This window comes from Seriola dumerili, unplaced genomic scaffold (assembly GCF_002260705.1).
Source record: "Seriola dumerili isolate Sdu_G_001 unplaced genomic scaffold, Sdu_1.0 BDQW01001090.1, whole genome shotgun sequence".
NCBI lineage: Eukaryota > Metazoa > Chordata > Actinopteri > Carangiformes > Carangidae > Seriola > Seriola dumerili.
The window spans coordinates 1086721-1114076 of NW_019175345.1; the positions used below are offsets into that span (position 1 = coordinate 1086721).

Consider the following 27356-nt stretch of genomic DNA (forward strand, 5'->3'; position numbering starts at 1 on the left):
GCAAGGTATTTACTTTTGTTTGTTGTACTGAAGAAATCACCCATTCATCTATTCATCCATCCATCCATCTATCCATCCATCCATGCATCCTACCATCAGTTCAATGCTGAATTTCCTAAACAAAATAAATGATTAAATGGCTTTTGGATCCATGTGTTCAATGTGTCCACTAGTCACCCCTGGTGACCTGGATGGTTTGATGAGGATGAAAATGATGTGAATCATATGCTGTGGCCTTCACAATCACCAGATCTCAACCCAGTTTAACAACCACTGAAGCTGTTTTGGCTCAACACCTTACAACTACACTTAATCTTGGTTTTTATTTAATTTGTATACATCACTGAGCTGTTTTGCTAGTATATACACTAGTTTTACATTTATTAGGCTCCCACATTATTTACAAAGACCCAACACTGTTCCTCAGTTATTTAGATTGGATTAAGCTGTGCAACAATCCCTAAACCTTTTACGTTCCAACCATATATCGAACCGACCCTTCATCCCTCTCTCTCCCACCACCTTTATAAATAAGAATGAACGGAAGCCTGCACACAGCAATTAGGTGTGTGTGTTTGAGTGTGCATGTGCATGTGCATGTGCGCGCTCCGTATAGTCTTTAATGTTTCCTCAAAGCAATGATTTGATTTTGTAGAACAACTATCAAACGATAATCAATATTTATTTGTAATGTTAAGACAACAGTGGATAGTAAGTGAATTGGGTTAACACATTCGTTCCGAGTTCGAACACTGTTTCCCCCGGAACGATATCCGGCGTACAATAACAGGAAATCACAACATTAGTGCTGCAACCGCCGGTGTGATGCCCTCTGTCATTCAAAATTAATATCTTTTCTTCTTCTGTAACCTACAGTGTAAGTTTGTTTCACCGTTACATTGCACTTTATTCTGTCAAACGCAGGTTAACGTTGATACGAATCAACTTAAGAGCCGGTTTGTGGCTAACATTCATTATATCTGCAGTATGAAGTGCATGGCAATAATATTAGCGTGTACTTTTTAGCGTGTGATTTTATCTACTTACAAGCTTTGTTATCGTAACCTGCACACCTAATTTAATCAGATAGACTATTATAACAGTTAACTAATGCTGCAGCTACATGCACACAGCTAAGAGAGACACAACTCTTGATACGAACATGACATGTCAGTCTTTGTGCAGCTTATTCAGTGTAGCACAAAAGGAATGCATGTTCAAGCAAACCCCCCCCCCCCCATCTGTGAAAAAGCCACTGTCAAACCATTGTGTGTCTCTGTGTGGTTCTGTGTGTTCAGGGGTGACACTTTTTGGGGAAAAAAAGAATGTCAGTCTGACTTCAGGGAAACACCATGCTCCAAGCCAAGCTGATCAGCCAGTTGACTCTGAATGCCCTGAGGAGGATTCACCATGGAGCCTACCCCTGTCTTTACTCACTGTCAGACTGCTTCCTTCATAAGGATGGAGTAAGGATTAAATATGGTCTCCACTCAGACTCCAGTGTGTTGAGAAGAGTGTTTTACAGCAAGAGTGCAATCCGCCCATCAGTCAGACTACGTGAAACTCAGAATTATGGGAGAAGATCACTCAGTTTATCAGCTGCTACGATTGTGAATTCAGCACCAGCGCCTGTCCAGCCATACCTCCGATTGATGAGGCTCGACAAACCTATTGGTTTGTACATTTATTTTTAATGAAAGTCGCATTTTAAATAATTTTATGTAATAGCACTGTGCAAAAGCAAAGTGAGGATCCTTATGAAAATAATGCCATGAATAGCTTTAATTTGTCAGATTAAATCAGTATTTGTTGTGACCACCCTTTGCATTTATTTATTAATTCACTTAACATAATCATGGAATAAACAACAGCATCTTTGCCTTTTATTACAAAACAGGCAATCTAAAATCCTCAGATTTAAAGTACTATATGTTTGTAGAAACATATAGGCAAAGTGGTCTTGTGAAGCTGTTCCAAATATCTGATGACTGATCTTCTCTGTAATATGTATTTTTGGAAAAGTCTCAGTGAAAAAGCAGCTGAAAATCATGTTGAACTTTGTGGCTACAAATGCTAATTTTCAACTCTTAACTGTGATATTCTGTACACCAAGTCAATTTAAGTCAGTGTTAAATGTAACTTTTCTCTTCAGATGGATTTAAACCTACAGGTTTAAACAACTTTGAATTTAATCTATAATTTGAGTTTCAGACGTAATTGCTCAGATGCTGATCTCTTGCTGAGTTGTGTTGTGTTCTTGTATCGTAGGGACATGGCTGCTGTACCTCCCATGTACATGGAGCATTGCTCTGGCTGCCGACCCTGGGTGCCTCCCAGATCTGGGCATGCTCACTCTGTTTGGTACAGGTGCTCTGCTAATGAGAGGAGCAGGCTGCACCATCAACGACATGTGGGATAGAGACTTCGACAAAAAGGTATACAAAACTCATATGCTGTCATTCACTTTATAATGCAAATGGTGTAACTGTGGTAACTCTCATACAGTGGAGCTGAGGAGTTCACTACCTGAGGATCAGACAGGCAAACTTAGTATCCTCTTATCTTGGACCTTTGTCTTAACTGATGATGTTTGTTGTAACTGTTTAAATTCTTTTTTTTGTTATAGACTCACATCATTATTGTTATTATTATCATGATTATCATTATTATTATTATTATGTTTTTGTGCAGGTGTTCAGGACAGCCACTCGACCCATTGCCTCGGGGGAGATTTCTCGAATGCAGGCACTAGTCTTCCTGGGAGGGCAGCTCTCTCTTGCACTTGGGGTTCTCTTGTGTCTCAACTATTACAGGTACGCAGAAACAGTCAGTGTCATCAGTTCTGTGTATTGATCTGGAACAAATAACCAAGTGTGCAGCTCAGAAAAAAAACACTGCCTTGGTGCTATATGTGCTATCCTATAATCAATGGTCGTGGGTAATGTTGCCTCAAACTTTTAACCAGCTGCAATTTATAGATACAGTATATTACTTGTGTGTGTTAATGTGATGCTAAGTTGTTCTATATTTAATGGCTTGACACTGTCCGACTCAAAGTTTTCATAATGGTCTTCACAGTATAGCTCTGGGTGCTGCTTCGTTATCTCTTGTCGTCACCTACCCGCTAATGAAGAGGATCACATATTGGCCACAGTTTGTGCTAGGTATTTCACTGTACTATCCCTTGGTTTTCTGCATCTAAAGTCCTCACTTCTTCCTGTCAGCAGAGCTAATCTTAGTCTCATGTTGGATATGGTCCTTCTGTTTAGGCCTCACCTTTAACTGGGGAGCGCTGCTCGGCTGGTCCGCTGTGAAGGGCTCCTGTGATTGGTCCGTGTGCCTCCCGCTGTATTTCTCAGGAGTGATGTGGACGTTGATATACGACACTATATATGCACATCAGGTGAAGTAGAGGGGCTCAACAGTTTTTATTTGTGCTTGTTATTATTATATTTGTGCACTTATTTGACATGAAGATTGTCAGGAGCTTGCATTTAGTAAAGAAATTGTTTTTTAATTTTGGTAATTTTTAAACCATAGGTTCACTCTTTTTTTGACTGACCTTATGGAAATGTTGTTTTTCCATTCTATTTTATATTCACCAAGTTATCCAGTCATGGATAACATGCAGCTCCAGCATTAAACCTAGAATGAACTGCTGTCAATTAAGGACAATTACAAACAATTGCCCAATCCTCATTCAGTGGGAAAAAAGCTCTCAGTTTTTTAGGAGTGAAACAAGTTTATATTTTTAATTATGATCAGACAATGAACACAAGAATGGCTATTTTTTATTTGCTTAACTTCTCAGTAATACTTGTGCATAGGCACAGAATTTATATGGCCAAAACATAAAGCCAATCACCATCGTCATCACTTATACATTTGAAAATATGGCAATATAATGTTTTACCTACTGTGTATCGCCCGACACCACTTAAGAGTCATCTTAGTTTTGGCTGAACTGTGGATTGCTTTCCTGCCCCAGTTCAAGATGCAAAATGTTCCTCTAACTTCATATGATTGCGATCTAGAGATTGGAGTTAACTGCTTATCTTGTACTCACAGTCAGTCACTCTGGAGAGGAACATAAGGTCAACATCTCACATGTTTAAAGTAGGACAATATTGAATGAGACTGGGCACCCTCTGTTCTTTCGTTGTTAACCAGGATAAGGAAGACGACATCAAAGTAGGAGTCAGATCTACTGCACTGAGGTTCCAGGAGCAAACCAAACCTTGGCTGAGTGGCTTCACTGTGGCCATGATGTCAGGACTGGTTGTAGCTGGGGTCAGTGCTGAACAGACTCTCCCTTACTATGGTGTACTGTCCACAGTGGCCATTCACTTAATGCACCAGGTAAGGAATATGATGCTGCAATGTAGTTACAATACATTTCACAGTGAGACAGTCACAAACCGAGTGGAGAGGAGATGTAAATGTGGAAATTAAAGCAATTTTCTTTTTTCAAATCAGTAACAGGTCTTCTTGGTTATTATCCCAACATCTCATATTTACCCTCTTCTCCTTTAGATTTACACATTGGACATCAACAAACCCGAAGACTGCTGGAAGAAATTTGCCTCAAACAGAAACCTTGGACTGCTGTTATTTTTAGGTATTGTTGCTGGCAATTTGTGGAAAGAGAGAAGAGAAACTTTGCTGCAAAATGAGGATGCAATCAGATGAGTGAGATAATCAGTTCACGGCATATTTTATTACATTCATGGTACATCACATACTACACACATTATCTTTTGGGGTTTTAACAAAGCTCCATAAGAGATAAAAAAAAAAAGATGTACTGTAAGCGGTATAATTTTAATCCACACATTAAAGTATCTGGATAAATTTCTTGCTCATAAAACATAATTTACAGATGTTGACTTAAAAAAATCATGTATTTTGAGGTCAAATCAAATGATAAATAAATTTTACATATATAGTGAACTTCTGAATTCAAGCCCTTTCTTTAAGTATCGATAGAACTGTGCATCATTGGTTGTTGTGCACAAAAACAAACAAAAAAACTTAAATCATTTGTGAAACTTAAGCATGTATTGTTATTGTTGGTAAAAAAAAAAACTTTAAAGGAGTTATTTGTAAGTTTTGCTACTGCTACATAACCAACATTAGGATTAAATTAAACTTGATTCCTTGATTTCACTACTTGCTGTCTCCAGCTGTGGAAGCAACCCCTCTTCTTTTGCTTTTATTTCTACCACCTATTTTTATTGTACTGAAGTTATCATGCTAACCAGCTAGCTCCAGACTGTCTCTTTAGTTTCCAATACCATGTCACTGTAGCATTCAGGCTGCCTTCAGGAGGACGCATTGCTCAGAGAGCAAATTATAACCTCTTGTCTTGTAAATGCAACAATGGCTGAAGATCTTGCCAAGACTGTTCAGTAAACAGCTGCAATAACAAAACTGGCAGATAGCTCCTTTAAACCTGCAATAACTGCTTTCTGACCACCAGGGAGCAGCATGTTTCATTTGATTCACCTGATGGATGTACTGTAAGTCACTGGTGCAACAACTGTTGAGAAAAATATCTGGATCTTTGGTTGACTTTTTTCATGAGTCACTGGTTTACATTTCATGCAGGGTAGGCAGTCACGCACGCTCACACAATCTGCTGTAAATGCAGGCTGCAGAACCAAAACAATTTGATGAATGTGGCCAAAAGCTGCACAGACCTGCAGCGTTTGTTGCTTTTTCCAAGTTTGTCTGTGTGCTGCTCTCTCACATGACATAGTGCCATTTATTTCAATGTTAATATGAAAAATATCACTTAATGCAGGTTTAAATCACAAAAGTCAACTTCAGTTTATGCTAGCAGAGATCAACCCTGTAGCCCCAAATTTTAAATATTGTTGATTTTATCTGTGAAGTCCAGTTCATTTAGCAGTAGTAGTGGCTGAAACATAGTATGTATGAATTCCAGTTACATCCTATTCTAAAATTACTCAAGACATAGAATCATTTGAATAAAATTGTCTATCGCTATGCCATGAATATGACTTTGCCATTTTTCCTAATTGTTTTTTTTTTTTTTTTGCAACGTATTCTTTATTGGGTGTGAAGTAGTTTCAATAAACATTCCACATATTACATCCATTCTTTGTCAGAACATATGGGCGAGGAAAGAACCCGCACACACACCAAGGATAAGTTTAAAGTATTGAGATTGTATGATTACTATGATGCCCATAACCTCTTGACCTACTAGTGTGTCTCTCAGTTAAGCCAATTTACAACCAATCCTCTCCTACTGATTTAGTACTGATTGTCACTTTTCATGGGATGGCAGTTATTTGTTTAACCAGTTCAGTGTTATTGCTTTGCCAGCAGTACATGTAATAGGTATTTCTTTTCCTTATCTCTTATTTCTTTGGGCAATTTGTGTAATTCAAATATTCCTTGCCAAAATTTGTCCAGAATGCACATCTATGTTTTGCAATCCTCTCGCCACAATTTCTCCAGATTTTGCCTGTTTACCTGGGGATTCATTCTGGATGCAATATGTGAGGTTTGAAAAAATCTAATAGCTATTTCCCATTGAATTTCCCCACTAATATCTATGAGTTCATTTTCCCATTTTCATTTAACGTAAAGTGTTTGGTTGTATCATATTAGATAATGCTATATATCATTTGGTGATTGTATTTTTTGAGTCCTGATTGTTTTGAATTCTAACTGAATATTGTTCAATGGGGGAATCTGTTTTCCTGATGGTGTTCCAGTTTGGGTGTTTCAATAGAAAGCTCCTTATTTGGAGGTATCTATGAAACCTGATCCAGGTAATATATTTCATTACTTAGCTGTTCAAATGTCTGCTGGATGAATTTAAGATCATAGTTTCACTATCTTTTGTGTACACAGTCATCCACCAAACCCAGGCCACTGTGGGAGGGATTCAGCTATGTTATATGTTCCCTGCTTAACCAGGTGAGCTACAGGTGTGTCCTACACAGTGTAGGTTCTAGGGAGTAAACTCTGAGAGTAACAAAACATTCATATATTTGAATGATAGAACAAGTCTGTCATATTGTAGTAGAGCTGTTCTATCACAAATATGTAGGTATGGGAGTTTGTTCACATAACTACCTTAGTAGTTTTCCTAACTGTGTCGACCTTTACTAATATGACCAGTAGAAGTATATTACAAAGTGGAAACAGACCTGCGTATGTAACAGACAAAAGTCTCAAGCCGGACATATTTCTTAATTCTACAGCTATAGCAACACAAGTAACAATCATTTGAGTGTTTATCCAGCCTAAACAAGTGTATAGCAGCTTCCTCCATGTTGAGGTAAGCTTTGGGTGTAAATACCTGTGTATATAGTAGTCTGTTTTCACTGTTGCTGCCCAGGTCAAAAACCCTACAAAATGACCTAAGTGCAAACCATGCCACCACAGTGAAAACCCAAAAGTCATGAACAAGGGAAAATGTTTGCACCTTATATAAACCAGTCTACGCAGCCATGAAGCTGTTGTGGTGTTCCATCGACGAGCAAAGTCTGACATGCGGCTTGACGCCTCAGTGCTCCAGAAATCTCCATCAGATAGTCCGCTCCAGTCTCCTGAGGAATTTTCACAAAATCCAAACCCAGCTGCATTATTGATGCATTCACTGATCCTCCAGTGAGAGTAGTATTGCATCCTCAAAACCAGTGCAAGACCCCAAACCCACAGGATGCCACAAAGAACAGCAGAGTGAGAGGGATCAGGGATGTTTTGTTTCATAAAACAGACCAGACAAAACCTCACCAACTCCAGCAATAAAACCTGTATCAACTTTAGGAATACCGCCCCCAGTGGACTGGGTGGAGGCTTGATTCCCTGCATATGGAACACAAATTGGCTGTAGGAGCACAAAGGGCCTCCAAGCAGTGTGGTGAAACTGAGGAGGTAGCTGGTAAGTGGGAGAAGCATCACACAGCCCTTCCTTTTGGATGAAGCACTAAATGTGACGGTAACTTGTTTCTCCTGGAGGTCCATGGACACTGAGGTCATTCTCTGAGTGAGCAGCATCAATGAGGACACTGCCAAAAACATTCTGAAAGTACAAGAGGTGGTAATTTGATTATATCAATCACAGCTAAGTTATTCATTCATAATTGATACTGGATGCTCTGACAAAAGCATGATGTTGTCAGCATAAAAACCAATTGATTTAAGATTAGTACCTGATGCTGACAGACTCATGCAACCAGTATTCCTTGTATTGTATAAGCAGGTGCCAGAAGGTTTGCCACAACATCTGGACACCAAACACCCAGATGTGGATATAGCCAGGATCCACAAAGGCCAGGAGCAGAATAAAGACAAAGGTGGAAACGAACAGAAGCAGACTGTAGATGCCCATCGTGACAACTGCCAGGACACATCCTCCAACAGAAACAAACAGGTACCTGTAGACAGACGTTAACAACTACAACTGCGATGATAGATCAATTAATTGTTTAGTTTATAGACAGAAAATTAAACGTTTAAGCCAGTTTTTCAACAAAAACTTCTCTGATTGCAGCTTCTCCAGTGTGGAAAATAATATTGTTTATCTTCCATAATCATATTTCGATTTTTAATTATAAAGACTGTGATGGGTGTTTTTCACTATTTTCTGACATTTAATAGACCAAACGATTAATCTGGAAAATGGTCTGCAAATTCATCGATAATGTAAATTAGTGCACTCCTGACTGATCAAGATTTGTCATGTCTATTTGAAGAACACAATTTAAAAACAAGAAATACTTCAAATAAATAAAATACTAACAAATAAAAATGAAATAAAAATAAATGTCTATGAATAAATGCAAAAAACCTTCAAATAAAAGTTTCAGTGAAATATGTGACCAATTACAGTATTAAGACACCCAGAGTAACAATGCCCTGTAATATACTAATGAATTACTTGACACATTGCTTTTGAAATGCAGTTTAGACTATAATAAAATCAATCAATCTGTAATAACTTACCTGCATGTCAAGGACAGATATCCACGTTTAGTGAGAAAATAAAACAAAAATGCAAATGGAAGTGAAAAACATTGGTGCATTAAAAACTGATGTTGTTCCACCACCCAGTTGATCAAACCCATATCTGAATTTCAGGTTGAATATCACAACCTGAACAACAAAGACACTGTTAGGAGACGTTTGCTGCTGATTGTCCTATTAAAGAGCTGAAATACTTGATTTACCTGGACGACTGTGTTTGTCGTTCCGCTTGTGGCTTGCATTAAAGAAATCCTTTTGTTTACCATTATCACACACTACTGATAATGGTTATTCCTTTTGTTTAACGTTGTCAGTACTAGAAAGCTTCTTGTCAATCCATATTTCAGCAGCTGTAGCAACCAAACCAAACCTCACTGTGTCTTTTTATTATGTTCCTTAATCAAACAGATAGAAACTCAAGACATCTGTTTTCACTGTTATTCCAGTTGGTGGTTTATTGGAATGAACTTGCTGATTTAGTAATATTTTCTCTGGATCTGATTATGGAAATTTGATGATTTCTTCTTTTTAATCGGAGTTGTTTTGTAATACTGTCTTGGTATGGAGGATTCAGCACCACATATGCAGTACAAGTTGAAACTTTTAACAAGCTGTCACACCTTAATTTTTACTACAGTCTATGCTTTTCACATTTTAGGATTTGGTTAAATCCTGACACAAGAGTATTTAATTTGACTTTATCCTTCTACTGCACTACAGAGGGAAAGACTGTATTTTTTACTGCACAACTTTTATTTGACTGCTTCCATTTAAGACATGAAATGAGGTTATAAAATATGATACGCACATTTAAAATAGTTTAAGATAATAGAACTACTATAGTTATTTGACTGAATTTTTTGATAAATGATCATTTAAATTTCAACAATTTAATAAGTTGGGGTATCTTTGGGGTTTGAACTGCTGGTCAGACAAAACAGCTGGGCTCTAAGAAATTGTGATGGTCATGTTTTACAGTTATCTGTTTTATAGTTAGTATAGAAGTTAATAGTTATGAGAAAATCTCCTCGCCTCTCTTCTGGTTTTTTTGTTAATCAAATTGTTCAGTTCCAGTTTATATTTTCTTAATTCACAATGTACTTTTTCTGTGGAACTGGTGGCATAGGTGTTTTTCTAGTTTTTTAATTTTTCCTCTCTCTGTAACTGATAAGTCTATATGGGGGTGGTGCCCCTCGAAAGCAGTAGTTAGAGGACTTTAAAAAATGACTTTTTGATCCATTTAGCAATAAACCATAATTTATAGCATTGCCTTCTTCAAATCGAGATAAAGGATGGAAAGAACAGGTAAAAATGGTTTTGCATGACTCACCTGCAAGTACTCTGTAGTTTATGTTTTCATCCATGAATGGATTACTGAATGGTCTTACTGGGCATGGGCTCGGGTGCCCAAGGGCACAGGGGCCTCTTTGCCAGAGCTTGTGTGACAGGACACACACGGCTGTGTCATTTGTAGTCGTTTTGTGCCTCTTTTTGTCTGGGGGGTCTTGCTCCTATGCAGGACGTAGGCGGCCTTTTACATGTCTGTGTCCAGGGGTCTATGATCATAATAATCTTCCATGTTTTCATCTGATTTCTTTGTAAAAGAGGAATGAACAAGCACCACATCTGTATTTAATCAATATGCCACTTTATTGGCCATTGAGTAAATGCCTAAGAGGTCAGGGTGTCACAATGTACAGTCCCATGTCTCAGACAGCATTTCACCTCCACGCACTCACACGTTATCAGTGAACACACCTTAAGGCCGATTAAAGTCTGTGAGGACTCCGTGCTCAGGAAAGGACTTTGGAATCGAGCCTTGCTCCTGAAATATTTCTGGAGTGATACCTCTTGTGTTTTTTCCTCCTCTTGGCCAGTGGACGGTGGGCACGTGAGAAAGTTTAGCAGCTGTTTGACCGGGGCTCGTCACTGCGTCACGCAGCATCTCGGCTCTGATTGGTCCGCTCTTGTGCAACTGTGCAGTTGTATAAACTCTGCAGTTTGAAGGAGTTGGCAGAGTCTCCTGCAGGGATCGCATCAGTCTCAGTGGAGGGAAACTCTGCTGAGCAAGGGAAGGAAAAGGCTTCACCAGTTTCTGCACACTTGTCTTGCAAAGTGATTTAGAGATGCAGAGCTGCGCCAAGTCCTGGGGGATCTTCTTGGCCAAGTCGGTGAATCCCAGCGCACCGTGCAGGCATCTGAGTGACAAGAGCCGCGTGGTTTGGAAACTTCAGTGCAGGATCCGAAACAGCGGGGCATCCCTAACAACAGCAGCCCGGGCTCTGAGGACGTCTGCAGCCGTCTCTTCCAGACAGATAGAGAGAATATTACCCAAACACGATGATTTTGCAGAGCGGCATATTGGTCCAGGTGAGAGGGAGAAGAGAGAAATGCTGGATGCTCTGGGAGTCGAGGTAAGATTTACTACACATCCTTCCCAAAGAAACTGGGCACAAAGAAATCCTTTCGTTTTTATTAAACCAAATTTCAGCATGGAAACATTTGCTTTGAACAGTATATCTATATTATTAGTCATTCAAAACCATGCGTTCATTTATTTAATTTATTTATTTTTTTTCACAGTCGATCGACCAGTTGATCGAAAACACAGTTCCAGCCTCCATCCGTATGCAGTGGAGTATGAAAATGGATGATCCAGTCTGTAAGTTTGTCTTCATTTGAATATATTTGCTATTGATACAAGATCAATAGCAATACATCTTTGTTACACACATCCCTCTTTTTAAAATACTGCATGATCAACCTCGATGCAGTAGTGCCAAACCCGATTTACAATGGTAAATATTATCAAAAATGTGTGTAAAAACAGGCTATTTATCTTTACTGTTCTCCAGCTATTTTGCACGGTGAGGTTTTCCCACATTGAACGGGCGTTAAATGAAGCTAAGTGAGTGGCTGAAATGTAGGTTGCACCTCTATTGTGTGCCGTGGAGCGCACTCCCCTGTTAAGTCTTCCTTTGAACATATTTGGAGTTGTTTTTGCGAAACTCGGCGAGCGGCACCAATCTCCTGTTGGGAAGCCGATGCTCATAGGATGGCAACTGGAGTGTAAAGTTTAGCCTTGAGCTCCGGTCCCAAGTCCAGTTCAATCTGGTTACAGCGTTCACATTACATCACAGCCGAGGGGGTTCCTAATAAGGTGACTTTCGTATGTTTTGCATGGGATCTGCGTGGATGTGATTTTTTTTTTTTTCCCTTTCTTCATATGCAATATGTGTATATTTCAGCACCAGATTCAGTCTTTATTTCCTACAGAAAATACAAGCTAGAGACAGTATAACGGGGTGGTGTTATCAGAGGCACACAAAGAAGAGAGCAAGGAAATAATTTAAAATAAATGACTTTAGTAGTTGATGTAATCCTTCTCTAAAACCAGCTGCTTCTCTGGCAATTGTAAGCACTGTTGAAAGCTGAATAAATGATGCCTGGCTACATAAATAGTGTTTTCAAATGCAAATATATTTTTGCCTGAATGGAGGCTTATGTTAATTTGTTGAAGTGGGGCTGTCATTATCACTGTTTTGCTGTGCAGATGTGCAAAATGAAAAAGAATGCAGCAGGGCTTGGAAGCATGGATGAGATCAACATCTTAATGACAAGATGGTATCTGCTATTAATGAATGCCATGATATAGTAGTAGTAGTAGTAATGATAATCACAGATAATAATAATGATAATAATATCACAGTCAAAGCAATCCAGTTGGTGCTTGCAGTGAAATCTGTTCCATTGTTTTTGGATTACATGAGAAAAAACTCTTCAAATGTGTCAAACAAAGCCTTCAATAACTAAGTTTATTCATTTTTAACCACAGCTTGAAATCAGCTGAATTTTGTAAAAAAGTAACAGAGTATAGTAAGGGGTTATCATTATTTTCATCATCAGTTAACATCACAAAAGCAATGAAAAATGCCTGTCACAATCCTCTAAATCCCAAAGTGGTGATTACACATGTATTGTTTTGTTTGACCATACCTCAAAGTAAACAATTTACTATCACATAAAACAAAGATAAACAGCATATTTCACAAGTGAGGAGCTGGCTTTTTTTTTTGCCAGGAAGAATGACTTAACAGATAAAATCAGTCATCAAATGGTTGCCGATTCATTTTATGATGATTGGGGGATTAATGGATGTTTCAGCTCTAAAAACAATGATGTCACAATACTGAAAGTCGATGTACTTAACACCCAACCCAAGCGTGGACTTTTTCACATATTCTACTTAATGTGAGGTGTGTGGAGAGATTGTGCACCCTTAATAAATGCTGACATCACTCTTTCGCAGAGCCTTTAATGACTCTGTAACCATAAACTCTCATGAGATTAATAAGACTAATTAAAGGAAAGATAAAGAAGCTGCTAATCCTCAGGTACTGTGGCTTTTCCATATCACCTAGTCACTCTGATCCGCCCTGTGTCAGCCCCTCCTCTGACTCTGCCGGGTTTCATAATGCAACAAGCCATGCTGAAGGAACAAACTGGAGGCTGTGCTGGTTTTCTGCTTGTTCAGCTTTGGAGGGCTTCAGTTTTCAAAGCCAGCGAGGGATTCTCTCTCCAACAATAGACCTCCTGGATGGTTCTGAATCAGGCTTTTTTGCTGCCCTGTAGAACTCCGGGACCATGGGAAAGCACTCCTCCTTACTGACACAAACTCACACATATACACACAAAAAATACACACTAACAGCTCACCCACAACCTGCTAATAATCCTTAATCACAGAATTTTTATTTTCTGGACTGAATTTGGCCGCTTCACCAGCTCCAAACACTTTTGCAGAGTTGAATGTTCGCCTTTCGAAGACGCTGTAAATATCCACTTGTATACTGGCTACGGTCTCTCTCACCACTGAGGACTAGAGGTGTCTTTCTTCTCCGAAAACGGGAGTAGTCAGGGCTCCCGGTTCAGACGGGCAGTATTGTCCATTCCTTGGAGTTGCTAGGCAGCCAGGAAGGCCAGAGGAATCTCAGAGGCTGGTTCTGCACTGGCAGAGCTCCCTTACAGCAGTGGGGAATGAGGCTAAATAACTGGCCATCGGGAGAGAAACCATATGGGTCTAGTCTTTCTTTTGATGGGAAGAGGGGTTTGCATGTGACATGGACATGTGTTACACTTGCATTGTCCTCTCATCTTTAGTTTTGTTTTCTCTACTGATTAATATTGTTAACAGTATATTCTGAGTCTTATTTGGAGGGCAATACTGTATTTAGGGCTGCAACTAATAATTATTTTCATAACCCATTAATCTGCGGTTGATTTTCTCCTTGAATTGATAGAAAACGGTAAAATAAAATGCCTGTGACATTATCATTGAGCACATGACTGTGTCATTAAAGTCTGTTTTTTAATTTGTAAGCAACAGTCCGAACCCCAAAATAGATGCCAATTAATTTTCTTACACTTGATGAATTAACATTCATCATCATTGCAGCTCTAACTGTATTTGGACCACATGGCACCTTTAACTAACGTCATGCCACACTGATCTTCTTCATCCTGTTAATCAGTGTTTCACATGAGACACATGATGCTGTTCATCACATCTTTGACATTATTCGTTTTTCTCTTAGTTTGGTGTTGGACAGAAATGTAAAGTTAAAATGTGAAATGGTTTTATGTTCATCCTATAACCATGTTGTAGAGTTCGGCATTGTCGATAAAATGTATCGCAGTATGTGTGATATGTATTGCAATTCAATTGAGAAACAGATGGGATTGTGTCTTTTTGGTTAATCTAGTGAATTAAATACTGAAATATTAAGGTACTTCATCACACTGATACAAAAACCATGTAACTTAAATATTCTCATAAATCATCCCCATTAATTGATTTGCTGTATTACCCAGAATGGTCACATAAAAGCAGACATGTAGATGAGTTTTATTATTTCATAGTATATATTGTCATATTTTCCAACCCTGCTGCCATTCAGTGTCAGACCCAGAAAACTAAATTGTAATCACAAATTAACGCAACTTTTAAAAGAAGAAATAATTCATTTCAAGACTTCAGGACTCTTACACTTTAGCTTTTATCTGTACCATTGTAATGTAGTTACACTGCCTCGCTTTAATTATTTCACAGGTGAGAATGAGATTCTGGAGTCTTTACAGAAGATTGCATCAAAGAACAAAGTGTGGAGGTCCTACATCGGCATGGGCTACTACAACTGCTCAGTACCGCCGCCCATCCAACGCAATCTCCTGGAGAATGCAGGCTGGTGAGTGTGTCACCTCAGGTGACCTTCCCTCAGGAGAAAATTTACGGGGGTTTGAAAGTGCCAAAAGCTTGTTTTTCTTTTTTTTCCTCTGATTCGGTCACAGATAACTAATGATGTTTATTCATAAGGTTTGGTTTCTCATTTAAAGGTAAATTGCTGTGGTGCACAGTAACGTGACTTTAATAGGAAGCTGTGTGACTTGAGATTTTACTCATGTGAGATCTGATGATTTGCTTCTCACATGCAAAGATTTTCTTTGGCCCAAAACCAAACCAACAGTCCTTGCCCACATTTTTTCCAAAATCCCAGGATCGGGGGAGACTTACAATGCATCCCACTGTCCTGTCTCTGCTCTTTGAATACTACCAACTTTGTGCCATTGTCCTCATGTCCAGACTTGCTCTGCTGATTCATAGCGTGCATCTTGTTCTCAGGGTGACTCAGTACACTCCTTACCAGCCCGAGGTCTCTCAGGGTCGCCTGGAGTCGCTCCTCAACTACCAGACCATGATCTGTGACATCACAGGAATGCCTGTGGCCAACGCCTCCCTGCTCGACGAGGGAACGGCTGCTGCTGAGGCCATGCAACTGTGCCACAGGTATTTACAAGATCACAAACACAAACAGTGACGTGGAGAACAATCTCTGCATGAATTAAAGATGATTACTGTTACACATTAGCCACAAAAGAAACTAAGCAAGCAAAGTAAACTTGCATTAGATGAAGCAGCAGAAGAAACTTCAATTTCTAAGTGGTCATTCATACAAGTGACTTAATGTTTAGGCCTTAATGCAGACTGTTTCTGTGCTACTAGAAGAAAACTAAACAAGAATAGACTTGGTTCAATTCAAGATATCATTTGTTTATTGCCTAACAGGTCTTGAGTTATAGCATTTTAGTCTCTCTGACCAGTTATTTGTGCTTAACTCTCACAGACAGAACAAAAGACGAACTTTCTACATTGACCCACGTTGCCATCCTCAGACCATTGCTGTGGTGCAGACCAGGGCCAAGTACGTACTTCACATGCACAATAAGTGTATAAGCTCTCCTGTCAAAACTCAAAAATGTAACACAGTTTATTGTATGAAGTACCTTCAAGCTTTGACTTCTTTCCTGCAGCTACATTGGGGTAAAAACGGTGCTGAAGCTGCCTCATGAGATGGACTTCAGTGGGAAGGATGTGAGTGGCGTGCTCTTCCAGTATCCAGACACTGATGGCAGGGTGGAAGACTTCACCGCCCTTGTGGACCGTGCACACAAAGGAGGGGTAAGAGAAAGTTCCCACAAACATAAAGCAAGTAAAAAGCATCATGAGTGTGACTTTTTTAAGTAACCTTACAAATTGGTGGTTGAAAATAGCAACCAAAAGTTCAGAAGTTAACTGTTTGAATTATTTCATCCTTAATGCCCAAAAACGATGTAATGTGAAGCATCCATGTCCAATATCCAAATTTCATTGTCAAGGTGTCTCAAGAAAGCAATTGGATGACTCTTTTCACCACAGCTCCTCCTAAAGTTTTACAATGATGACACAGCTGTATACTTACATAGAAGAATTGGCTTTGTGAAGCTTTAGTCAGAAGACTGGGATGTGTTATAATCTAGTATCAAGATTTGTCAGGCTACAGTTAGTTTTAGTAAATTTTTTTCATCATTGATTATGGTTGTACAAAACTGTCATTGCCAGTGTAAGTCTTTTTTATGACCACATACAATACTATGGTTCACTTCATATTTCTTTCCCTGTTTAGGCCCTGGCTTGCTGTGCCTCGGATCTGCTGGCTCTCTGCGTGCTGCGTCCTCCCGGGGAGTTTGGTGTTGATGTCGCACTGGGCAGCTCCCAGAGGTTTGGGGTCCCTCTCTGCTACGGCGGTCCACATGCTGCCTTCTTCGCTGTTAAAGACAGCCTGGTCCGGATGATGCCTGGCAGGATGGTTGGTGTCACCAGGTAAGACGTAACACTTTATTTCCTGTGACAGGGCTTCATATTAATACCAGTGGAGGAAACTCAAAATCTTCCTTTGCGGACAGATAGAAAAAAACATACATTTACATTTCAGGGACGCAGCTGGTAAGGAAGTGTATAGGCTTGCTTTGCAGACCAGAGAGCAGCACATCCGCAGAGACAAAGCAACCAGCAACATCTGTACTGCTCAGGTATGACCAGGCTTGCATGAAAAGATTTTGAACAACCATTATGGGAGAATGTGTTTCTTTTTTTTTCTTTTTTTTCTTACAGATTTCTTACTTTCTTTCTGTATTTTTTGGTCAAACTAATTTTCATCTGTTGTTCATCCTCTTAGGCTTTGCTGGCCAACATGGCTGCTATGTATGCATTGTATCATGGTCCGCAGGGACTCAAACACATCGCTGAGAGGACACACAATGCTGCTCTGATCCTTGCTGAAGGTAGACATTGTTTTTTTTGTTTTCTTTTTTTACTTGAAATCCAGCCTGAATTGATTCAGAAGCAGGATCATTTTCTGGAAGTAGTCATTTAATCCAGTTTGTGTAGTCATTTAGTCCAGTTTGCGTTAGAAGTGTACATCTCATCAATCTATGATACTACAAGTGATGAAAGAGAAAAATAATTGATATAATGGTGCTCTCCCTGTTGTAAACCGTCAGTTTGTGGTGAGTTATGTCATCATTTCAAGTTCTGTCTACATCTGACACATTGTGGATGAATGATTGAATATATGCTTGAACAATCATCATTAATTCACAGTGAAAAAATCCAGTTCCACCCTCCATGAATAGATTAACCTGTTTATTCAGTTATTTATCCATCGTAACAATGTGTCGTCTGTAACTGCTGACCGCCAACGCTTTGTTTCAGGTCTGAAGAGAGCAGGACACCGGCTGCACTGCGAGATGTTCTTCGACACTTTGAAGATCAACTGTAGCGTGGCGGCCAAGGACATCTTGGAGAGAGCCGTGCAGAGGCAGATAAATCTGCGAGTCTACACTGAGGGAGTGGTGAGAATTAATTATTGGTCTTGGTGGTTTAGCAACCTTCTAACTGATAACAGGATCGCAGACGTTTGGGTGGAACATTTGTTTTTGTTGGAATTTCCAAGCAATGTTTTGCCATTGTTGCAGCATGACAAGGTAACGACACAAATAGATACGCACCATGCCTTTTTTTTAAATTAACGAGTTAGAAACGTCTCTCCCTTTACTGATACACACCAAGTCATGAGAACCTTTTAATTACTTAGCAGGTAAAAAGGAATTTATTTCTCAACCATCTGTGGTGACACATTCACATTGGCTTTGGGCACCTGCTACTCACCTTTTACTCTAATTTTCATGCCAAAATGGGAGGTAATGCTTTAATTCAGAGGATACAGAATGTTGTGGTAAACCACCTGTAATGTTAACTAGTTTTTTAAAAGTTATTTTCAGAACTATCTAGCATTTCTGTTAATTGGATCTAATCTTTAATCCTAAATAAATGATAAATGGATTACACTTTGATACAGCACTTGTTTTTAGCGCATACTGGGCTTTTTCTGGGCTTTTTCTATCACACACACTGATGATACATTGAGGGCAATTTGGAGTTTGGCATGTTGCCTAAGGATGCTTCGACATGTGGACTGGAGGAGCCGGGCATCAAACCACCCACCTTCCGGTTTGTGGACGGCCCACTCTACCTCCTGAGCCACAGCCACCTACAGTCCTATCATTAAATATGGAGAAATGTGTTCAAGTAGCAGAAGTGAACACGCTGCACAAAAAACAAGAGCAAAGGAAACTTACATGCACTTAATTTCTGTCAATTCTTTATAACAACTCCACTAAAATACATGTAAGGGATAAATCACAACAAATCTGACGGTACCTGTCACTGTGCAAAGAAATTTCAGTTTCTGATTTTTTTTTTATTTTTATTTTTTTTTTTTTTTAACCTTTTTTATTGTATTTTTTTCATGTTTTTTTTGATTGTGTTATTGTCTAGTGTTGTGGAAAAGATATGAAGATTTAAAATGTTTTTTATCTCAACAGCTGGGTGTCTCTATAGATGAGACGGTGACTGAGAGGGACTTGGACGACTTGCTCTGGGTCTTTGGCTGTGAATCATCAGCTGTATGTTGATTGTTATTCACTCACTGTTGATTGATATTTTATCTGTTGTCATTAAGTTAGCAGTTTCATCTGGTCAGCATAGTGATTATTATTATTTATAGAGGTAGCTTTAGATTAAAGCACCACCTGCTTTAATTTGAAATGCTAAAATTTCCAGGAGCTGATCGCTGAGAAGATGGGTGAGCGGGTGAAGGGGATCATGGGAAGTCCTTTCAAAAGGACAAGCAAGTACCTCTTACACCAGGTCTTTAACAGGTTGGTTTTCCCAGTGAATTTACAACACCTATAGCCCATAGTGTAGCATTAAAGCAATGATAACACATTGCACAAACGTGATACTGTGTTTATGCCTTTATGACATGTTGGGCTACAAATATCAGAAAACTGATTTTATTGACCACAGTTGCACTTGCCAAACATGCCGCTGATTTTAAAGCTGTTTTATGACTTCCATAATCACTACATTACATAACTGACGCAAATGGGGTTTTTTTGTCAGTCTTTTCAGTGCTAGTTGTTTGATATGAGGCTGCTGTCTGCTTACTACTGGTGTTTTAATCTGTTTCTGTTTGTGGTGTAACAAACGGGTTGATTTGCTTCAAAGCATTTTAAGTACTTAATTATCTTTTCTATTATTATTATTTGTCCTATTGCAGCCGTTCAAGATCTGGTTTAATTTATTACACAAGATAAAGGCTGTGCTGTTCCTGATAGACTAAGAATTTAGTGGGGTTTTTTCATTCAACATTTCATTTCATTCAAACAAATTCTTTCTGTAGTAGAAATGGGTTTTCAGTAGTTGAAAAATAAGAGCCTTAGTGGCAACACAAGCCTCTCTGCGGGCAGCTAAAAGTGGATCATATCTTTATTACTGCCATAATGACAGTCTGGTGTCAGGGCTTCAAATGTCTTAAGTCCTCACGTTATTCTCTGACATAATCATTGTGATTTACAGTACTGTGCAAAAGGTTTAGGCGCTTAATGTAAAGTGAGGATGCTTTCAAAAATAATGCCATAATTCATAGAAAGGGCAGTAATCAAGAAAAAACGAACCCACCCTACACCTACACTTCTGTTCAGTATTTCGAGGTACCTGGTGGGTGGGTTTTTCCAGGCATCTTGGAGAACTTTCCTCAGTTCCTCTGTGTATTTATGATGTCTCAGTGTCTTCAGTGTCCTCCCAGACCGACTCGATGATGCTGAGATCAGGGCTCTGTGGGAGCCAGACCCACTGCTGCAGGAATCCTTGCTTTTCTTGTCACTGAAGATAGTTCTTTATGACTCTGACTATTGCACAGTACTGTACTTGAAAAACAATTCTTTGTCAAACTTCCTGCACTTAGTAAGCAGCATACAGGTGTCAATTTTGCTTGAAATTAACTGACACTCAAGATTGATAATTGAATAATATGCCGTCAGTTAAACCTACTCCTGTCTTTCTGGTTAATCTTTGTCGCCAGTTATCACTCTGAGACCAACATTGTGCGATACATGAAGCGCCTGGAGAACAAGGACATCTCCTTGGTGCACAGCATGATACCACTGGTTAGTGCTACCTAATAACAAGACATTCAGATTTGCAATGAAGTTGAAATTCATATCACACCATATTTGAGACTTGGGTGGTGGTAAAATGTTGTTTTCTTCTTCAGGGCTCCTGCACCATGAAGCTAAATAGTTCTTCAGAACTCATGGTGAGTAATTCGATAGATCTGAAGACATCTTCAGAACAAATTGGATATCCTCAGAACCTACATGAAGTAGCTTTGGAAAGTTCTTGCTACTCCTTCCAGCTCACTGTTGTCCTCTTCTTCTTTAGCCCATCACCTGGAGGGAGTTTGCCAACATCCACCCCTTCGTGCCTCTGGATCAGGCTGAGGGCTACCAGATACTTTTCAGACAGCTGGAGAGGGACCTCTGTGAGGTGACAGGCTATGACAAGATCTCCTTCCAGCCAAACAGGTATGTTGCAGCACAGACTTTTATTTAATGCTATTCATGCCAACACCTAAATGTTAGCACACATCATTAAGTCTTCATGAACTCACCAGGATCCTAGTCCCTGACTTTTAGCTCTAAACAATTCTTATACAAAAATATTAATAATGATGGATGTTAATTTCAGTCATGCTAGTGTTATGGCTCCAGGTATGGCAGATTTGGTTTGTCCACCACTTTGGCCCCTAAAAAAATCTAAGCATTAACCCACAACGATTAATGAATTGCAACCCATTTGAATTGCTATATGTTATACTGCAGAATGGTTTGTAACAACTTTGGTGATTCTTTCACTCTCCATGTAGTGGCCCCATCAGGTGAAAAGTTTAATTTGTCCAATACTTTGATGTATGATGAAATACCTGCAAAATTAATGGCATTTCCTTTGGCCTCAGCTGCAACTGTTAGCATGCTAATTTGCTAAAGTAAGAACATGGTAAACATTATACCTGCTCAGCATATTAGCATTGCCATTGTGAGAATGTTAACATTAGCATTTTGCTGAAAGCACTATTGTACCTCACAGAACTGCTAGCATGACTGCAGACTCTTAGTCTTAAAAGACATTATTGTAAGGCATTGTGCCCTTCCTAAATAATTTTAATAAAATTAAAATTTTTTTGAAAGTGACTTCATTAGTCAACTGTTCTGACCTTATAACCTGTAGTATGTGATTTTAGTAATGCTGGACCCTTTGCTCAAGATTTTAGCAACCTGTTATTGTTAATTATGCATATGTGCTTAGCTCGAGGTGTTAACACAACTCTGATTGGGTGTGGAAAAGCCAACAAGGCACACACCTACATTGTGTGTCTATCACCACGTACCAGCAGCATTGGGTTTATGAATAGCACACCATGCTCCATTCTTTCCCCTTTTGGTAATGTCTGCAGACTGGTCTTTGAACTGTGCTGAGGTAAGGATGTTTGCGTGCATGTTTGTGTGTGAGATACATGACCGTGGTGTGTTTGCCTTGTCTTCCAGTGGTGCTCAGGGAGAATATGCTGGCCTGGCTGCCATAAAAGCATACCTGAACTCAAAGGGAGAGAGCTCCAGAAGTGTAAGTGTGCTGCTGTTGAGAGAGAGAAAAAAAGTCCACTTGCGCTACAGTCATGCCATCATCAGTTTGAATTAGTGTTATGTTGAAGTTAATAAGATTTAATAACACTTCAGGCTTTTATGTGACTCTGTTACCCAGCATGTGTTTGATTGAATAGGTTTCATTTTCCAGATTATCTGCACTGCAAGCGAGTAACACAAAGGAATGTTAGGATTAAAACCATGTTCACTTAACAAATTTGGAGCAAAATATAATTAAGGGAATAGTTAGACATTTTGGGAAATGCGCTTATTTGCATTCTAGCTGAGAATTGATGAGAAGACAAACATGGCTTTCATGTCTGTGCATTAAATAGGATGCCACAACCAGCGGAGTGGTATCAGTCCTGTGATCCAAATCTCAGAAAGAAAGCAAATGAAGCAAATAAGAGTATGTCCCAAAATGTTGCACAAACCCAATTAAAAGTGAAACATTAAAACCCTCCCGTTTTTCAAAAGGATGTGAGGTCCTCTAAAAGTAATAAAGCAATAATCTCTGTGCTATTCTTAGACATATGTTCTATCAATTTGGCCACAGATTACGGGGCTGATATGTAAGGATCAGTCAGTCAGTTACGTTTATTGTTCAGGGCTACAACAGATTTCAGGTATGCTGGTTAGAAATTCCTCCAGTATCCTGACATGCTGATTGGTAGTAGCTCAAGGACAAGGCGAGATAAGACGCCCCCTCAGATTAAAGACTGGCTGACGCAGGTATTTTTGTCTTGTACTGTTATTTGGCCTTTTTTAATAGCTCCCTCATAAGTACATCTTAGATAGTGGCCTGATCCCTTGAAACAGTCAAGGTCCAAACTAACAACCTTTTGTGCAAACAAAGGGGCTGAAAACACTGATCGCACTGTAGGTTACCTGCTTTCAAGATTCCATATTTGGAGGTTTCAAGACTTTGATAACTGCAAGTCTCTGGTGTGGTGGCCTCAGCAGTGTTTCCCAGCCAGTCATTTGTCAAAGTTACCCAACCCACCGGTCTAAGTGCCCCAGTTTCCTTGTGTAACTGTTGCAAAATGTCAGAAGTGTCATCCTAATAAGGGATAAAATCAATTAGTGACCTGAAGGCAGGTTACACATTAGTGTCATTGGAGGGAGTTGACTCAAAATTCAACCAAAAAGTTACAGTATTTCCACACACAGACTGAGCCCTTAAAAGCCTTGCTCTTTTTATATAAAGACAGTATTTATTATTATTAATTCTGCAGTATACTTGGTATTTATTAACAATAGAGAGGCTAAGCCACCACCTGTTACCTGTTTTTGATTTTGAACTTAATATATTTTGACTTTAAAATGTCTGCCTATGGCTTTCTTTGGATCTTCTTTCTGTACAAATCAGCATCGTTAGATTTAAACTCACTCAAGGTAGTTAATTATAACAATAATAATAATAATAATAATAATTCACCTTTTTATTGTTGAAAGCTTGATTTTCTGGACTTAGTCCCCACAAATCCTGTGGGTTTAATATATCAACATCCTGACTTAATCTGAGGATGTTCTGCTCTTTTGTTCCTGGTCAGTGAGAGGTTATCCTGCAGTCATAGCCTGACAGTATACTGGAATATAAGGTTTTTACACACACTGAATTAAAGCATAATTTACAACCCACGCTAAAAATACATCACAATGCTCTGTCTTATCTATTTGCTTATCCAGGTATTTGGAGCTCACCCTCTGTCCTGCCACACTGACATTTTTCCTTTTTGCTCCAGGTCTGTCTGATCCCCAAATCAGCCCATGGCACCAACCCAGCCAGTGCTCAGATGGCTGGCATGAAGGTTCAGGTGGTGGAGGTGGACAAGGATGGCAACATTGACATGGCACACCTCAAGTCCCTGGTGAGAATTGAACTGTTGTTTCCCTACTGGTTTTACACATGAGGATCACTTTACTTGTCAGACAGAATACTGTGGAAACCGCTGTGTAATGTATGATATGTCACCAGGATCATATCAGGCTGGGCTTGAAATCTTGAGAGAGTCTGCGTTATGCTATTGAATTGCATTATGTGATATGAAGGATCTGCTGTGTCTGGAGCTTGACCCTAAAATTCAGGATAATATCAGCCTCTTTGACCGTAATCCATATTTATTCAGTCTTTAGTGTCGGAGTGCTCACAGACTGTAGCTAACCGCTATAAACTTTAACAAGCCTTTTATTGGCTACTTTGTGTACAGTTTTAATTTTCATATCTAATCCACCACTTAGGAACTCTCAATTGAATGATTTATGTAGAAAGTGATCAATCATGCACAGAAATCGTCCGTGGTAGGTAACTGGAGAGTTTCTGAGTCATTAATTGACAAACCAAAGATGGTTTGACAGTCCTTAATTCTCTACTACAGTTTGGTTTTAATGTGATGAAATTTAATGAACACATACATGGCAGCTTTGAATTCAAGTACAAATTATTAATCAACAGTCAAGAATCAACAGATATTAATGTTCTTTTATATTTATCATATCACAATACAGAGGTTGGAGGTCAGATTTTCTCTGACATAACAGGACTGACTGTGAATCATGAGACTTCCATTATGTTTTAAGGATTCGTTTAATGCCTTCTTTTTAGAGTTGACAGCAGAGACATGACAGGAAATCAGGGAGAAGAGAACGGGAATGTCTTTTAACAAAGGTCTCCTGCTTTATGTGAACCCAGTTGGTGGTGGTTTTCCTAGGGTGCCCCTCCATATTGTATTTTTAATGAATATTTTTTTCTCTTCAAACTCCTGCCGCCTCTCACAGGTGGATAAACACAAGGCGAGCTTGGCGGCCATGATGATCACCTACCCCTCCACCTTTGGTGTGTTCGAGGAGCAGATTAGAGATGTATGTGATCTTATTCATGAGAATGGGGGCCAGGTGTACCTGGATGGTGCCAACATGAACGCTCAGGTGAGAGAGGAAACAGCAGCGTAATATTTCTGATGCGCTGGGTAAACATGTAAAAAATGTAAATGCTGTTCACTAGTAAATTATTACTTGTGAAAACGGAAGGCTAGTAGAATCAATGTTAACAGATGTGTGCTATCATGCTGTAAATAGATAACCTTTGGTCTCTAAAATATGCAGATGGTGGTTTTTACGCCAATATGAACCTCCACCAATCTCCAACAGAGGGGGCAGGGTCTGCAAGTCTGACTTTTAAGTCTGACCTTTTAAGATGTAGTAACCAGTCACATGACTTAAAATAATTAATTTTGGAAGGTGACTTTAGGGATTTGCAGGCTAAAGCCAGGTCAACAATTATTCATAATAAACAGGGGAAAAAAATGCTGTTCATCACAAAGCTAAACAAAATTCAAGGCTATGAGCTTAAAAACTCAATCTGAAATTGTAATTAATACAGTGAATCTAAAAACACACATAAAGTAATAAGGCCATACAGAAGCATATAATCGCCTATAAAGAGATTGTGGCCAGATGATACTGAAATTTTTTTTCTTCTTTGCCCTGTCTTCCAGGTGGGCTTGTGTCGTCCTGGAGATTACGGCTCTGATGTGTCTCACCTGAACCTTCACAAAACCTTCTGCATCCCTCACGGTGGAGGAGGACCTGGCATGGGGCCTATTGGAGTGTAAGTCAGAATATAAACTAAAAAAATTTAAGACTGTGCACAAAAGGAGAAAATGTCAATTAGTCTTGTGTGTACGCATCAACATATCAGTGTCTGAGATTTAAACTCAGGGACTTAATTTCCATTATGCACACACCTAAATATTTACTGTATAGGCAGGTGGAAACAATAAAGGAGCATCACATTTTTAAATAATTTACAACCCATAAAATACCACAAAAAAAACTTTGTTAGTTATTGTTTATTAATAGTTTAATACAAGGGCATAGGTTTGCATATGGATGGTAGAGACATGTTACTATGACGTTTTTATGCCTTACCATACTATGACGTTTTTACGACTTTTTATGCCCTGCTATACTATGTCGTTTTATGATTTTATACCTTAGTATACTGTGACATTTTTGTTGTTTTTATGCCTCTCTATACTATGTTGTTTTTATGACTTTTCATGCCTTACTATACTATGACATTTTTGACTTTTTATGCCTTGCTATACTATGACGTTTTTACAACTTTTTATGCTTTACTATACTATGTTTTTATGCCTTAGTATACTATGTGGTTTTTACAACTTTTTATGCCTTTAGTATACTATGACATTTTAATACCTTACTATACTAGGACATTTTTGCAACTTTTTAAGTCCTTCTACAGTGTCGTTTTTATGACTTTTTATGCCTTACTATACTGTGACTTTTTATGCTTTACTGTACTATGATGTTTTTATGACTTTTTATGCCTTACTATACTATGGCATTTTCATGATTTTTTTATGCCTTAGTTTACTATGACATTTTTATGCTTTACTGTACTATGTTGTTTGCGACTTTTTATGCCTTACTATACTATGACGTTTTCATGACTTTTTATGCCTTACTATACTATCACGTTTTCATGACCTTTTATGCCTTACTATAGTATGTTTTTATGACTTTTCGTGCCTTACTATACTATGACTTTCTGACATTTTATGCTTTACTATACTATGTTTTTATGACTTTTTATGCCTTACTATACTATCACGTTTTTATGACTTTTTATGCCTTACTATACTATGACCTTTTTATGACTTTTTATACCTCACTATACTATGACTTTTTATGCCTTACTATACTATGACATTTTTATGCCTTACTATACTATGACATTTTTATGACTTTGCATGCCTTACTATACTATGACGTTTTTCTGACGGTTTATGCTTTACTATACTATGGTGTTTTTATTACTTTTTTTGCCTCACTATACTATGACTTTTCATGCCTTACTATACTATAACATTTTCATGACTTTTCGTGCCTTACTATACTATGACTTT

The 27356-nt window shown here is 38.8% G+C and overlaps 3 protein-coding genes across 3 annotated transcripts; 2 read left to right on the top strand and 1 right to left on the bottom strand.

Moving 5' to 3' along the window:
* The first annotated feature begins 789 nt into the window (after positions 1–789).
* coq2 (coenzyme Q2, polyprenyltransferase) lies at positions 790–6000 on the top strand. Its single transcript, XM_022766965.1, has 8 exons — positions 790–877; positions 1299–1674; positions 2269–2435; positions 2692–2813; positions 3079–3164; positions 3270–3403; positions 4171–4359; positions 4534–6000. The coding sequence occupies exons 2-8, from the start codon at positions 1353–1355 to the stop codon at positions 4687–4689; spliced, it is 1176 nt and encodes a 391-aa protein (XP_022622686.1). The 5' UTR covers positions 790–877; positions 1299–1352; the 3' UTR covers positions 4690–6000.
* A 985-nt stretch (positions 6001–6985) lies between these two features.
* mboat4 (membrane bound O-acyltransferase domain containing 4) lies at positions 6986–9107 on the bottom strand. Its single transcript, XM_022766923.1, has 5 exons — positions 8986–9107; positions 8193–8417; positions 7978–8062; positions 7185–7947; positions 6986–6999 (listed from the first exon to the last, which is right to left on the bottom strand). Exons 1-5 carry the CDS (start codon positions 9105–9107, stop codon positions 6986–6988), a joined length of 1209 nt encoding a protein of 402 aa, XP_022622644.1.
* Positions 9108–11032: 1925 nt separating this feature from the next.
* On the top strand, positions 11033–26035 carry gldc (glycine decarboxylase; the record flags this gene model as incomplete). Its single annotated transcript, XM_022766924.1, has 19 exons — positions 11033–11420; positions 11590–11668; positions 15116–15251; positions 15686–15850; positions 16188–16265; positions 16375–16522; positions 17007–17203; positions 17316–17412; positions 17559–17664; positions 18095–18234; positions 19267–19347; positions 19505–19602; positions 20808–20892; positions 21000–21041; positions 21167–21309; positions 22330–22405; positions 24171–24296; positions 25204–25353; positions 25923–26035. Coding segments are annotated over exons 1-19 (2348 nt in total), but the record flags the coding sequence as incomplete, so codon positions are not given.
* Positions 26036–27356: the final 1321 nt, after the last annotated feature.

What these genes read in the sequence shown, in the direction of transcription:
- coq2 (XM_022766965.1), top strand. Translation starts at nt 1,353, where the DNA reads ATGCTCCAAGCCAAGCTGATCAGCCAGTTGACTCTGAATGCCCTGAGG. An exon ending in GAGGCTCGACAAACCTATTG is followed by an intron (nt 1,675 to 2,268) that starts GTTTGTACATTT and finishes CTTGTATCGTAG; the next exon opens with GGACATGGCTGCTGTACCTC. An exon ending in TTGTGTCTCAACTATTACAG is followed by an intron (nt 2,814 to 3,078) that starts GTACGCAGAAAC and finishes TGGTCTTCACAG; the next exon opens with TATAGCTCTGGGTGCTGCTT.
- mboat4 (XM_022766923.1), bottom strand. Translation starts at nt 9,107, where the DNA reads ATGGGTTTGATCAACTGGGTGGTGGAACAACATCAGTTTTTAATGCAC. An exon ending in TATCTGTCCTTGACATGCAG is followed by an intron (nt 8,418 to 8,985) that starts GTAAGTTATTAC and finishes GTCTGTCTACAG; the next exon opens with GTACCTGTTTGTTTCTGTTG. An exon ending in TCCAGGAGAAACAAGTTACC is followed by an intron (nt 7,948 to 7,977) that starts GTCACATTTAGT and finishes TCCAAAAGGAAG; the next exon opens with GGCTGTGTGATGCTTCTCCC.